Source organism: Salmo trutta, chromosome 28 (genome assembly GCF_901001165.1).
Source record: "Salmo trutta chromosome 28, fSalTru1.1, whole genome shotgun sequence".
NCBI lineage: Eukaryota > Metazoa > Chordata > Actinopteri > Salmoniformes > Salmonidae > Salmo > Salmo trutta.
This window is the reverse complement of record NC_042984.1, coordinates 11,953,929-11,969,221: the sequence shown is the minus strand read 5'-3', so window position 1 is coordinate 11,969,221 and position 15,293 is coordinate 11,953,929. Positions and strand designations below refer to the sequence as shown.

The following is a 15,293-nucleotide window of genomic DNA, read 5'->3' as shown; positions in this document are numbered from 1 at the left end:
GTGAACGGATGATCTCTGCAAGTGGGGTTCCCACCGTGAAGCATGGAGGAGGAGGTGTGATGGTGTGGCGGTGCTTTGCAGGTGACACTGATTGTGATTTATTTAGAATTCAAGGCACACTTAACCAGCATGGCTAGCACAGTCTTCTGCAGCGATACGCCATCCCATCTAGTTTGCATTTAGTGGGACTATCATTTGTTTTTCAACAGGACAATGACCCAACACACCTCTAGGCTGTGTAAAGGCTATTTGTCCAAGAACGAGAGTAATGGAGTGCTGCATTAGATGACCTGGCCTCCACAATCACCTGACCTCAACCGAATTGAGATGGTTTTGGATGAGTTGGACCGCAGAGTGAAGGAAAAGCAGCCAACAAGTGCTCAGCATATGTGGGAGCTCCTTCAAGACTGTTAGAAAAGCATTCCAGGTGAAGCTGGTTGAGAGAATTCCAAGAGTGTGCAAAGCTGTCATCAAGGGAAAAGGTGGCTACTTTGAAGAATTTCAAATATAAAATATATTTGCATTTGTTTAACACCTTTTTGGTTACTACATGATTCCATATGTGTTATGTCAGTTTTGATGTCTCACTATTATTCTACAATGTAGAAAATAGTAAAAATAAAGAATAACCCTTGAATGAGTAGGTGTGTCCAAACTTTTGACTGGTACTGTATGTATGCACGTTTTTTATGTATGTTTGTGTGTACTGTTTGTATGTGTGTGTGTGTATATGAGAGTATGTGTGTATGTGTGTGTGTTTGTTTGTATGTGTGTGTGTGTGTATGTGTGTTTGCCTTCAGCTCCTCCAGTCCGCCCACAGCCTCCCTTGTCTTTTTAAAGTTGTGAAGGTCAGTCAGTCAGTCCAGTCGGTCAGGTTGGTCAATTCAGTCACTCAGTCAGGTCAGTCAATCAGTCAGGGTAGATGAGGAACCCAGAGAAGGTGCTGTATTTGTTGGTGTTTCCTCCATGGACCTTCCCCCCGTCCAGCTGTACACACACCTCGTCCCCCACGTCTAGATGCAGGATCACACTGTTAGACGCATAGTCGTAGTTCTGGTCCGCATCCTGGGCGATGGCACTGGCCCTCACCTGTCACACACACACACACACACACACACACACACACACACACACACACACACACACACACCGACAGACAGACAGACAGACAGACAGACAGACAGACAGACAGACAGACAGACAGACAGACAGACAGACAGACAGACAGACAGACAGACAGAGACAGAACAGACAGAACAGACAGACAGACAGAACAGACAGACAGAGGCACAGAACAGACAGAGCAAATGTCATGTGTTGAAACCATCAATGTTACAGATTTACAATAGGCAACCCCCCCCCTGCTTTGTAATAGTAACTTAATTAATGCATTTGTGTCTCCATGTCCACACGAGTAAACCCAATTAAATGTGTTAAGAAACAAGTAAAGATCCACTGCCTGCGGGTCAATACAGACTGAGCTCCCCAGCAGCATGCAAATGGAAGGAGGCTCAGACTGGGCTGGACAGAGTGGATGCATCACAAATATCTCCCTATTAGTGCACTATAGGTCCTGGTCAAAATAAATGAAATAGGGTGCCATTTGGGACGCAGAGAGACACTCAATACCATGCATATTGAGCTCTGCTATTAGCGCTAGGGCGTTTACATCATAAGCAGCAGGTCAATAGCTGCTGGGGGAAGATACTGTTGCTGTTTCTGGACCTGACTGCCTGACTTCCTGACTTCCATCCCTGTCGACCAGTGGTAACCAACCGGTCGATCGGGATCGACTGGTTGATCTTCAAGGCATTCTAGATCGATCGCCAAACATTTCATTAGTTTGATACTAGCCTACGTGAGATTTAATAACTTTTAAAATCATGACCTGAGAGAGACTGTTTTGAGTGAGTTCATGTCTAAGTTTTTATTCAGCACTGTCAAAACGGTTTTTATTCAACACTATTACAAAACATAAAACGCGCTTCTCCCTACTTCCACTCGCGCTGCAGCTACAATGAATGAGTAGCCAGGTGTAGGCTATTAATAGCCCTGCGTTTTTATTATTATTAGCATTTCGTCATGTACAGTTGAAATCGGAAGTTTACATACACCTTAGCCAAATACATTTAAACTCAGTTTTTCACAATTTCTGACATTTAATCCAAGTAAAAATTCCCTGTCTTACGTCAGTTAGGATCACCACTTTATTTTAAGAATGTGAAATGTCAGAATAATAGTAGAGAGAATTATTTATTTCAGCTTTTATTTTCTTTCATCACATTCCCAGTGGGTCAGAAGTTAACATACACTCAAGTAGTATTTGGTAGCATTGCCTTTAAATTGTTTAACTTGGATCAAACGTTTCAGGTAGCCTTCCACAAGCTTCCCACAATAAGTTGGGTGAATTTTGACCCATTCCTCCTGACAGAGCTGGTGTAACTGAGTCAGGTTTGTAGGCCTCCTTGCTTGCACATGCTTTTTCAGTTCTGCCCACAAATTTTCTATGGGATTGAGGTCAGGGCTTTGTGATGGCCACTCCAATACCTTGACTTTATTGTCCTTAAGCCATTTTGCCACAACTTTGGATGTATGCTTGGTGACATTGTCCATTTGGAAGACCCATTTGCGACCAAGCTTTAACTTCCTGACTGATGTCTTGAGATGTTGCTTCAATATATCCACATAATTTTCCTCCCTCATGATAGCATCTATTTTGTGAAGTGCACCAGTCCCTCCTGCAGCAAAGCACCCCCACAACATGATGCTGCCACCCCCGTGCTTCACGGTTGGGATGAGGTTCTTCGGCATGCAAGCCTCCCCCTTTTTCCTCCAAACATAACGATGGTCATTATTTCCAAACAGTTCTATTTTTGTTTCATCAGACCAGAGGACATTTCTCCAAAAACTACGATCTTTGTCTCCATGTGCAGTTGCAAACCGTATTCTGGCTTTTTTATGGCGGTTTTGGAGCAGTGGCTTCTTCCTTGCTGAGCGGCCTTTCAGGTTATGTCGATATAGGACTCGTTTTACGGCGGATATAGATACCTTGTATCTGTTTCCTCCAGCATCTTCACAAGGTCCTTGCTGTTGTTCTGGGATTGATTTGCACTTTTCGCACCAAAGTACGTTGATCTCTAGGAGACTTCCTAGAGAGGTATGACGGCTGAGGGGTCCCATGGTGTTTATACTTGCGTACTATTGTTTGTACAGATGAACATGGTACCTTCAGGTGTTTGGAAATTGCTCCCAAGGATGAACCAGACTAGTGGACTAGTTTTTCTGAGGTCAGGCTGATTTCTTTTGATTTTCCCATGATGTCATGCAAAGAGGCACTGAGTTTGAAGGTAGGCCTTGAAATACATCCACAGGTACACCTCCAATTGACTCAAATTATGTCAATTAGCCTATCAGATTCTAAAGCCATGACATAATTTTCTGGAATTCTCCAAGCTGTTTAAAGGCAGTCAACTTAGTGTATGTAAACTTCTGACCCACTGGATTTGTGATACAGTGAATTATAAGTGAAATAATCTGTCTGTAAACAATTGTTGGAAAAATTACTTGTGTTATGCACAAAGTAGATGTCCTAACCGACTTGCCAAAACTATTGTTTGTTAACAAGAAATTTGTGGAGTGTTTGAAAAACGAGTATTATTAATGACTCCAACCAAAGTGTATGTAAACTTCTGACTTCAACTGTATATTTTAATATTGAGGAATATTTCACTTTCTCTGGTCATAGGAACAACATGAATTTGTGTATGAGGATGATGCCGTGCGACTCGAGTTTTGCCATCAGGTGGAAGGGTGTCCCCTCTCTCTGGCCAGTCTCACCGGAGGAAAGGAAGGAGATAGCAGGGACCGTGAGAGGTGAACCCTCTGCTGCTCTCTCTCTACCTATGCTCAAAACATGTTCAAAACAACTTTGAACTCAATAATCTCTGACTTCAGTGCGTTCAAGACAACTGGGAACAAGATCCGGCTTGTTAAAATCTTTTTAAAGGTCATCCAACTTGGAATACCAAGTTGTAAACTCTGGCATCTTTCTAGAGCTCTGACTTTCTGACCTGAAGATCACTGACGTCCCGATTTGACCTAGTTTATTTTCTTCAAGTTCTCAGTTGTCTTGAAAGCACCATGACCATCCGATGCAGGTAGCATCAGTCCAGTAAAATAAGAATGCAAATTATTTCGATTTATGCTCAGCTGTGCCTCACAAGTGCTACACCAAATTATCTATTTTGGTATCAAAGCTCGAGTTTTTAAATCTAATATGGTCTGAGAAGAACAATATTGGCAGGCCATGCATATAGCCAATATGCTGTGATAATGTATTAGGTCTACTCCACAAACTTCCTACAGAACCGTTTTTATTAGGTTAATGTTACATTTTAAGTCATGTTTAAATTCTAAGCGGTAGATCTCAGCTTGCTTTTTGACTGCGAAAGTGATCTTCACTCAGAAAAGGATGGTGACCACTGCTGTAGACTACCCATTGTCCCATGTGAACACCTCTTTCTTATCTATTCTACACTAGCCAATCAGCCTTCTGCTTCATTACACAGGTCCGAAAGCCCCATCCACAGATACAGCAGCTCTCTGATGACCAATAACAGGGTGTGTGATCAGCTCTGCGTCCTCTGATGACCAATAACAGGGTGTGTGATCAGCTCTGCGTCCTCTGATGACCAATAACAGGGTGTGTGATCAGCTCTGCGTCCTCTGATGACCAATAACAGAGTGTGTGATCAGCTCTGCGTCCTCTGATGACCAATAACAGGGTGTGTGATCAGCTCTGCGTCCTCTGATGACCAATAACAGAGTGTGTGATCAGCTCTGCGTCCTCTGATGACCAATAACAGGGTGTGGGATCAGCTCTGCGTCCTCTGATGACCAATAACAGAGTGTGTGATCAGCTCTGCGTCCTCTGATGACCAATAACAGGGTGTGTGATCAGCTCTGCGTCCTCTGATGACCAATAAGAGAGTGTGTGATCAGCTCTGCATCCTCTGATGACCAATAACAGGGTGTGTGATCAGCTCTGCGTCCTCTGATGACCAATAACAGAGTGTGTGATCAGCTCTGCATCCTCTGATGACCAATAAGAGAGTGTGTGATCAGCTCTGCGTCCTCTGATGACCAATAACAGGGTGTGTGATCAGCTCTGCTTCCTCTGATGACCAATAACAGACAATATGGTTGTGATCGAGGAAGAGGTCAGAGGTTAGATCCCAATCCGTCTGTTTATCCAGTGCAGTCTGTACAAGGACCTGTCAGATAGTCGGCCAGCACTAACCAACCAGGTGATGTCATACTCTGACGGAAAGCTACACAATTGCAGTCTTAAAAAGAGGAGTGAGTATGTAAGATTTATATATCAACTCCATAGACATACTGTCTGTCTGGCGTCAGTGGCCTAACTGACCTTGTATCTATCTATCAGGCTTCATGTCTAGGCAGCAACAGTGTGAGTGCTAAGCATAGACCACTCAATCTCTGTCAGCCCCCCAGACGACCGACGCATATCTCCAAGACACGGCACGACAGGCACAGAGTATGATCTGCAGCTCAACTAACGTCATGTCACTCAATCACGCTACTTTACTGTGCCATTGGTAACACTTTACATAAATCTAAGTATAATAATAATAATAATAATGCTTTATAAGCATGTATGAGCCCTTATGTCCTTCTCCCCAACAAGGTGCATTCTGATATATATATATGCTAAGTACATTACTGACTAATCATTAGAAAGTAAGCCTTGTCTATGCCAGAATGGCTCATTGAGCCTTACCCATAATCCATCTCGTTAATGCTGAGTGCCAAGCAGAGAGGCATCGGGTCCCACTTTGGTATGACTCAACACGGGATTGAACCCCCAACCTTCCAATTTCAAGGCGGGCACTCTAACAAAAGAACACTGATTCCTGAACACTGGTCCCACATTCTGTGTAAGTCACACTCAACAGACCATGTCATCGTATTAACAGGCTTGTTTAGAAGGGTTGTTGTGTAAGTTTGAAAGAGTTTTTGTCCACCCTTTATAACACTGTGTTGCTCTGTGGGCAGTCAGAGGGATAGATAGAGGGATATAATAAAGGAAAGATAGTCAATCATACAGTGAGCCAGGGGAATGGAGGACCAGAGAAAAAGAAACATGACCGAGAGGCAAAACCTCAAAAAAGCATGACGGTAAAAGGATGACAAAACAAGACAAGTTGGTCAACAGAGAGACAGAAAGGAAGAGGAACAGAGAAAGAGAGAGAGAGAGAGATCAGGGGACGAGAGGAGAGGAAGATAGATGTGTTAATGGAGGTTGGTAGACAGTGGGCTGAGGGACGAGGCAATAGGGAGGTGAGTGTTGTGAGGGCTAGACTGAGATAACACCACAAGACAGATATATAGACACCCACACACTGAACATGTCACGATGGCCGGACAAGTGCATAAGGCATTAGAGAGAGAAAAAGAGAATGGCTCTAAACATTGCCTAGACGTTGCATTTGTGTACTAATTATCGATGTCTGTTTGAATTAGGTGAAATCGGTATACTAATTAATGAATCCAAAGACTGGGATGTGATTCCTCCAGGGGATATTTGTGTCTGTTTTAGTGGTAGGTTTCCTTATTGCTGTTAGGGGACATGACGTGTGGTTGAAGTTAGAGGTTATGATGGTGACATGGTGCTGACAGGTTATGATATGGTTATGATGGTGACATGGTGCTGACAGGTTATGATATGGTTATGATGGTGACATGGTGCTGACAGGTTATGATATGGTTATGATGGTGACATGGTGCTGACAGGTTATGATATGGTTATGATGGTGACATGGTGCTGACAGGTTATGATATGGTTATGATGGTGACATGGTGCTGACAGGTTATGATATGGTTATGATGGTGACATGGTGCTGACAGGTTATGATATGGTTATGATGGTGACATGGTGCTGACAGGTTATGATATGGTTATGATGGTGACATGGTGCTGACAGGTTATGATATGGTTATGATGGTGACATGGTGCTGACAGGTTATGATATGGTTATGATGGTGACATGGTGCTGACAGGTTATGATATGGTTATGATGGTGACATGGTGCTGACAGGTTATGATATGGTTATGGTGGTGACATGGTACTCACTGGTTATGATATGGTTATGGTGGTGACATGGTGCTGACAGGTTATGATATGGTTATGATGGTGACATGGTGCTGACAGGTTATGATATGGTTATGATGGTGACATGGTGCTGACAGGTTATGATATGGTTATGGTGGTGACATGGTGCTGACAGGTTATGATATGGTTATGATGGTGACATGGTGCTGACAGGTTATGATATGGTTATGATGGTGACATGGTGCTGACAGGTTATGATATGGTTATGATGGTGACATGGTGCTGACAGGTTATGATATGGTTATGATGGTGACATGGTGCTGACAGGTTATGATATGGTTATGATGGTGACATGGTGCTGACAGGTTATGATATGGTTATGATGGCGACATGGTGCTGACAGGTTATGATATGGTTATGATGGTGACATGGTGCTGACAGGTTATGATATGGTTATGATGGTGACATGGTGCTGACAGATTATGATATGGTTATGATGGTGACATGGTGTTGACAGGTTATGATATGGTTATGATGGTGACATGGTGCTGACAGGTTATGATATGGTTATGATGGTGACATGGTGCTGACAGGTTATGATATGGTTATGGTGGTGACATGGTGCTGACAGGTTATGATATGGTTATGATGGTGACATGGTGCTGACAGGTTATGATATGGTTATGATGGTGACGTGGTGCTGACAGGTTATGATATGGTTATGATGGTGACATGGTGCTGACAGATTATGATATGGTTATGATGGTGACATGGTGCTGACAGGTTATGATATGGTTATGATGGTGACATGGTGCTGACAGGTTATGATATGGTTATGATGGTGACGTGGTGCTGACAGGTTATGATATGGTTATGGTTGTGACGTGGTGCTGACTGGTTATGATATGGTTATGATGGTGACGTGGTGCTGACAGGTTATGATATGGTTATGATGGTGACGTGGTGCTGACAGGTTATGATATGGTTATGATGGTGACGTGGTGCTGACAGGTTATGATATGGTTATGATGGTGACATGGTGCTGACAGGTTATGATATGGTTATGATGGTGACATGGTGCTGACAGGTTATGATATGGTTATGATGGTGACATGGTGCTGACAGGTTATGATATGGTTATGGTGGTGACATGGTGCTGACAGGTTATGATATGGTTATGATGGTGACATGGTGCTGACAGGTTATGATATGGTTATGATGGTGACGTGGTGCTGACAGGTTATGATATGGTTATGATGGTGACATGGTGCTGACAGGTTATGATATGGTTATGATGGTGACGTGGTGCTGACTGGTTATGATATGGTTATGGTGGTGACATGGTGCTGACAGGTTATAATATGGTTATGATGGTGACATGGTGCTGACTGGTTATGATATGGTTATGATGGTGACGTGGTGCTGACTGGTTATGATATGGTTATGATGGTGACATGGTGCTGACAGGTTATGATATGGTTATGATGGTGACATGGTGCTGACAGGTTATGATATGGTTATGATGGTGACATGGTGCTGACAGGTTATGATATGGTTATGATGGTGACATGGTGCTGACTGGTTATGATATGGTTATGATGGTGACATGGTGCTGACAGGTTATGATATGGTTATGATGGTGACATGGTGCTGACTGGTTATGATATGGTTATGGTGGTGACATGGTGCTGACAGGTTATGATATGGTTATGATGGTGACATGGTGCTGACAGGTTATGATATGGTTATGATGGTGACATGGTGCTGACTGGTTATGATATGGTTATGATGGTGACGTGGTGCTGACTGGTTATGATATGGTTATGATGGTGACATGGTGCTGACAGGTTATGATATAGTTATGATGGTGACGTGGTGCTGACTGGTTATGATATGGTTATGATGGTGACAGGTTATGATATGGTTATGATGGTGACATGGTGCTGACAGGTTATGATATGGTTATGATGGTGACATGGTGCTGACAGATTATGATATGGTTATGATGGTGACGTGGTGCTGACAGGTTATGATATGGTTATGATGGTGACATGGTGCTGACAGGTTATGATATGGTTGTGGTGTTGACATGGTGCTGACAGGTTATGATATGGTTATGATGGTGACATGGTGCTGACAGGTTATGATATGGTTATGATGGTGACATGGTGCTGACAGGTTATGATATGGTTATGATGGTGACATGGTGCTGACAGGTTATGATATGGTTGATGGTGACATGGTGCTGACAGGTTATGATATGGTTATGATGGTGACATGGTGCTGACAGGTTATGATATGGTTATGATGGTGACATGGTGCTGACAGGTTATGATATGGTTATGATGGTGACATGGTGCTGACAGGTTATGATATGGTTATGATGGTGACATGGTGCTGACAGGTTATGATATGGTTATGATGGTGACAGCAGTGTTTTCTCTGCTATTGCCATTTAAAGAAATAAAGATTTGTTATTTACCATTCTACCACATTTGCAATTGCCTTATCTATGCTAATGCAGCTCTGTTTTATAATATATCATGGAGCGGTAATACGTCATGGTATACTTCTTAAACGCAACATCTCCCCTAACCCCTCATTAACTGTGTGATGGTGCTATCATTAATCTATTCATTTACAGTCCCTCACAGAGACTGACTGAACATAGGGCAATTTTAGCAAATGCCAGATGGGCTGGTCTGGGCCTGTCTAAATTGGGGTTTAAGTGCAGAAATGTCATTACTTGTCTAAGGCAATAGAATGGGCCAGTATGGCGGCCTTGAAGGGTAAAAAAATTGTCTGGTTGGTTACAAATGGCCGAGCTGTTTTCTAGTCCGAGTCCATCCCTGCTCAGCTAGCACATAACGATCTGAGAACCATGTATCTGAGATCTTGGTGAGAGCGTGGTTGTCCTATGATTATTTTGCATACAACCGTCCCACAACTTTCTGGGAACGGTGCAGGATATCCAGCTAGCGCTTAACAAACATCTGTGGAAATTTCCATACTTCAGCATAACGTTTTCTGCAGGTTTCCTCATGCTTGTATTTAAAGTCATGTTCTTGGAACATTAAGAAAACGTTCCATAAAAACCATGAGAAAACCTTAGTAACATTCAAAGAACATTCTAAGAATGTTATTTTTAAAAACATATACACTGACTGTACAAAACATTAGGGACACCTGCTCTTTCCGTGGCATAGACTGATCAGGTGAATTCAGGTGAAAGCTATGATCCTTTTTATGTCACTTGTTAAATCCAATTCAATCAGTGTAGATGAAGGAGAGGAGATGTTAAAGAAGTATTTTTAAGCCTTGAGACAATTGAGAGATGGATTGTGTATGTGTGCCATTCAGAGGATGAATGGGAAAGACAAAATAATTAAGTGGCTTTGAACGGGGTATGGTAGAAGGTGCCAGGCACACTGGTTTGTGTGAAGAATTGCAATGCTCCTGGATTTTTCAAGCTCAACAGTTTCCTGTGTGTATCAAGAATGGTCCACCACCCAAAGGACATCCAGCCAACTTGACACAACTGTGGGAAGCATTGTACTCAACATGGGCCAGCATCCCTGTGGAACGCTTTCAACACCTTGTAGAAATCTTTGGACCAGCCCATCCATGCCGTGGCAAATTGAGACTTTTCTGAGGGCAAAGGTGGGTGCAACTCACCTAATGTTTTGTACATTCTGTTCTCAATGTCAACAAAACTCTCTCCATCCTCTATCTTGTTAAGTGTGTTCACACCTGATCATAATGAGTGCTTGTTTCTTTGAAATGGGGTGTTTAAATAGACTAAAATACACAGCTTTGTATGAGTAAAAACAAACATAGCATGCTAACTCCATTCTGGTAGTGCAGTGGACTAATTCCATGGATAGCGAACAGAAGGTCATATATTCAAATCTCACTGATGCCATGCAAAATTGAAATAAATGTGTTTACATGATTACTGCCTAAGCAAATTAGTGTCCTATCTCTGCTTGTAGTACAAAACAGTTAATCCAAACTAAGCTAGCAGTGTTATTAAAAGTCTTATTGAAACGTGTTCTCAGAATGTTATTTAATTATCTCCTAATACCCTATAATTTCTGTTGTCAAAACCTTAATAAAACCCCCCAGGAAAACTTTCAGGCAACCAGAGTAAAACGTTCCCAGAACCTCCCTGCAACCTAAAAATAAACGTTCCCAGAACAGGCGAAATATTAACTTCTGTTTAAAAAACGTTCAGTTTTACCGGTCAGGAAAACGTATGGCTTTGTACCCAGACGCAATGGGAAACCAAAGAGGTACACTCCGACAACTTCCAAGGAACCAAATGTGCCAGCTGGGTGGTTCCTTGAGTATTGTCATAAACAAGGAATACCAATGATATCTATGTTATATCACTGTCTTTACACAACTGGTATGTAAGTGATACCCGCTGACGCCCTGTACATTATCTGGAAGTAATGGACGACGTGGTATGGACGATGTGCATATTATATAAAATGTTCAAAGTGGACAAATGGAGATTATACTGCCTTCATTGCCTCAGATTTAATCTTTCCCTGGGTCTTTTTAACCAGTAATTTATACTCTTTTAATAGATCACCTGAAAGTGGTTTCACACGGCCACTCTGTAATGACCAGAATCTGTATTAACTCCAGGTAGAAGTGACATGGTGTGCTTCCCAAATAGCACCCTATTCCCCACATAGTGCACTACTTTTGACCACAGCCGTATGGGCCCTGGCTTAAAGTAGTGCCCTATAAAGGGAATAGGGTGTTATTTGGGGTCCAGACATGGACATGGTAGAGCTGCTGAAATATATTATAATTAGCCTTCAGGGTATTGTAGCTAAGGAAGCTCTGACTCTGGCTGTACACTGTGCTTCTCTCCGTATAATGGATTTCAATACGTGAGCTCAAATCGCTGGGTTTTCTGTAGAAATAGATATAATCTGTGATATAACCTGTATTTCATACTTCGAGACAACCAACAAAAGAGTTAATGATTATGTAATATAAATCTCTCAAAATAGAGGTCTTTTGATATTTATTTCCATAGTAATTACATACATAGCAAACATTAGGTGCTTTTACACCTGCATTGCTTGCTGTTTGGGGTTTTAGGCTGGGTTTCTGTACAGCACTTTGAGATATCAGCTGATGTAAGAAGGGCTATATAAATACATTTGACATTTGATTTGATTAGGAACACCTTCCCAATATTGAGTTTCACCTCAAGCTTTTGCCCTCAGAACAGCCTCAATTCATCTCTACAAGGTATCGAAAGCGTTTCACAGGGATGCTGGCCCATGTTGACTCCAATGCTTCTCACAGTTGTGTCAAGTTGGCTGGATGTCCTTTGGGTGGTTGATCATTCTTGATACATACAGGAAACTGTTGAGTGTGAAAAACTCAAAAGTGTTGCAGTTCTTGACACAAACCTGTGCACAAAGGCACTTTTTACACTCTGAATGGCACACATACAAAATCAATGTCTCAGTTGTCTCAAAGTAAAAAAAATCCTTCCTTAGCCTGTTTCCTCCCCATTATCTACACTGATTGAAGTGTATTTAACAAGTGACATCATTAAGCTTGTGACCCTGGGTCTCGACCCCGCCCTGTGCAACTGGGTCCTGGACTTTCTGACGGGCAGCCCCCAGCTGGTGAAGGTAGGAAACAACATCTCCACCCCATTGATCCTCAACACTGGGGCCCCACAAGGGTGTGTTCTCAGCCCTCTCCTGTACTCCCTGTTCACCCATGACTGCGTGGCCATGTACACCTCCAACTTAATCATCAAGTTTGCAGACAACACTACAGTGGTAGGCTTGATTACCAACAACAATGAGACAGCTTACAGGGAGGAGGTGTGGGCCCTCGGAATTTGGTGTCAGGAAAATAACATCTCACTCAACGTCAACAAAACAAAGGAGATGATTGTGGACTTCAGGAAACAGCAGAGGAAGCACCCCCCTATCCACATCGACGGGACAGTAGTGGAGAAGGTGGAAAGTTTTAAGTTCCTCGGCATATACATCACAGACAAACTGAAATGGTCCACCCACACAGACAGCGTGGTGAAGAAGGCGCAACAGCGCCTCTTCAACCTCAGGAGCCTGAAGAAATTTTGCGTGTCACCTAAAACCCTCATAAACTTCTACATGCACAATCGAGAGCATCCTGTCAGGCTGTATCACCGCCTGGTACGGCAACTGCACCACCCTCAACCACAAGGCTCTCCAGAGGGTAGTGCGGGCCAATTTTTTTATCAAGGACAACAACCCGAGCCACTGCCTGTTCACCCCGCTATCATCCCCCCCCCACGCTCCCACCTGTCTTGTCTTGCCTTGCCATGTACGGCAGAAAGAGAGAGAGTTTAAGAGCTACTTTTCTATTGTCTTCCCTCTAAGAGGTCAGTATATCACAGCCAATGAATCCTGTCAGTTTTATTACCAGTGAACCAAGGCACCACAGATAAAAAGATGACTTTGTATACCCTCACATCTCCCTGCCAGTCTCACAGAATAGCCGTGCTTGATCAGTTTAGTACCCTAGCTCCACCTCCCGAATGGCTCCTGAGTTGCTCCCGAGTGGCGCAGCGGTCTAATGCACTGCATCTCAGAGCAAGAGGCAGTGTACAATTGGCCCAGCATCGTCCGGGTTTGGCCGGGGTAGGCTGTCATTGTAAATAAGAATTTGCTCTTAACTGACTTGCCAAGTTAAATAAAAGTTCAATTAAAAAAAAACATTTTTTTCCCTCTGCCCCTTCTTTTTTCAGATTCTCATTTCATCTATCCTTGTCTGTCTCTTTCGACACATATGTTCACACATCTTGGGTTGTATATAAAATGACAGTGCAGCTGCTACCTCCTCCCAACCTCCCCCCTCCCTCCCTGGCCGTTTACCAGAAGCCCTGTAATGAAAGGACCAGGGCTAGCCAGAAACAACACAGACAGCCCCAGGCTCTATGCTGGCCCCCAGGGGCCCATTTCTCCTCACAGTCCCAGGATCAGCTCAGTGTGGCGGCCACACATGGAGGAGCTCATTCCCCCTCCCATGGCCATCTCCATCCCCCTGTTGCTCTCTCTTTTTCTTGTCTCTCTCTCTCTCTCTCTCTCTCTTTCTCTCTCTCTCGCTCTCTCTTTCTGTCCCTCTCTCTCTCGGTCCTTCTCAATTCAATTTAAAGAGGCTTTATTGGCATGGGAAACGTGTTTACATTTCCAAAGCAAGTGAAATAAACAATGAACAAAAGTGAGGAGACACAAAACAACAGCAACAGAAAACTAGTCAAAATTAAAAGTAAACATTGCACTCAAAAAGTTTTCAAAAAGATAAAGTCATTTCAAGTATTACATTATGAGCTATGTACAGTATTTTAGTAATGTGCAAATAGTTGTAGTACGAATAAACAGAGAAATATAGGTGGTATTTAAATGTTGTTTGTGATCCGCTGGTTGTCCTTTTCTCATGGCAACTAGCCACACATCTTGCTGCAGTGTTTGCATACAGTGGTATTTTGCCTAACAGATATGGGAGTTTAGCAATGTTTGATTTGTTTTCAAATTCTTTGTGGGTCTCTGCGATCTGTGGGAAATATGTATCTCTAATATGGTCAAACATTTGGCAGGAGGTTAGGAAGAGCAGCTCAGTTTCATTTCATTTTGTGGGCAGTGTGCACATAACCAGGTCTGCCTACGGCAAGGCAAAGCAATGCTTACTGAGTCTGTACATAGTCAAGAGTTTTCTTAATTTTGAGTCAGTCACAGTGGTCAGGTATTCTGCCACTGTGTACTCTCTGTTTAGGGCCAAATAGCATTATAGTTTGCTCTGTTTTTTGTTTGATTCTTTCCAGTGTGTCAAATAATTATATTTTTGCTTTCTCATAATTTGGTTGGGTCTAATTGTGTTGCTGTCCTGGGGCTCTGTGGGGTCTGTTTGTGTTTGTGAACTGAGCCCCAGAACCAGCTGGCTGAGGGGACTCTTCTCTAGGTTTGTCTCTCTGTAGGTGAGGGCTCTGTGGGGACTTTTCTCTAGGTTTGTCTCTCTGTAGGTGAGGGCTCTGAGGGGACTCTTCTCTAGGTTTGTCTCTCTGTAGGTGAGGGCTCTGAGGGGACTTTTCTCTAGGTTTGTCTCTCTGTAGGTGAGGGCTCTGAGGGGACTTTTCTCT

General features: G+C 43.0%; 1 protein-coding gene across 1 annotated transcript in view; it reads right to left on the bottom strand.

The window, feature by feature from the left end:
* Positions 1-781: 781 nt before the first annotated feature.
* Positions 782-15,293, bottom strand: part of LOC115165485 (complement C1q-like protein 4) — a 34,765-nt gene continuing 20,253 nt past the window's right edge. Inside the window, exon 2 of the mRNA XM_029718642.1 lies at positions 782-1,089. Coding sequence (XP_029574502.1) covers positions 910-1,089 — 180 coding nt within the window. The 3' untranslated portion in view covers positions 782-909. The remainder of the gene's footprint in view (positions 1,090-15,293) is intronic.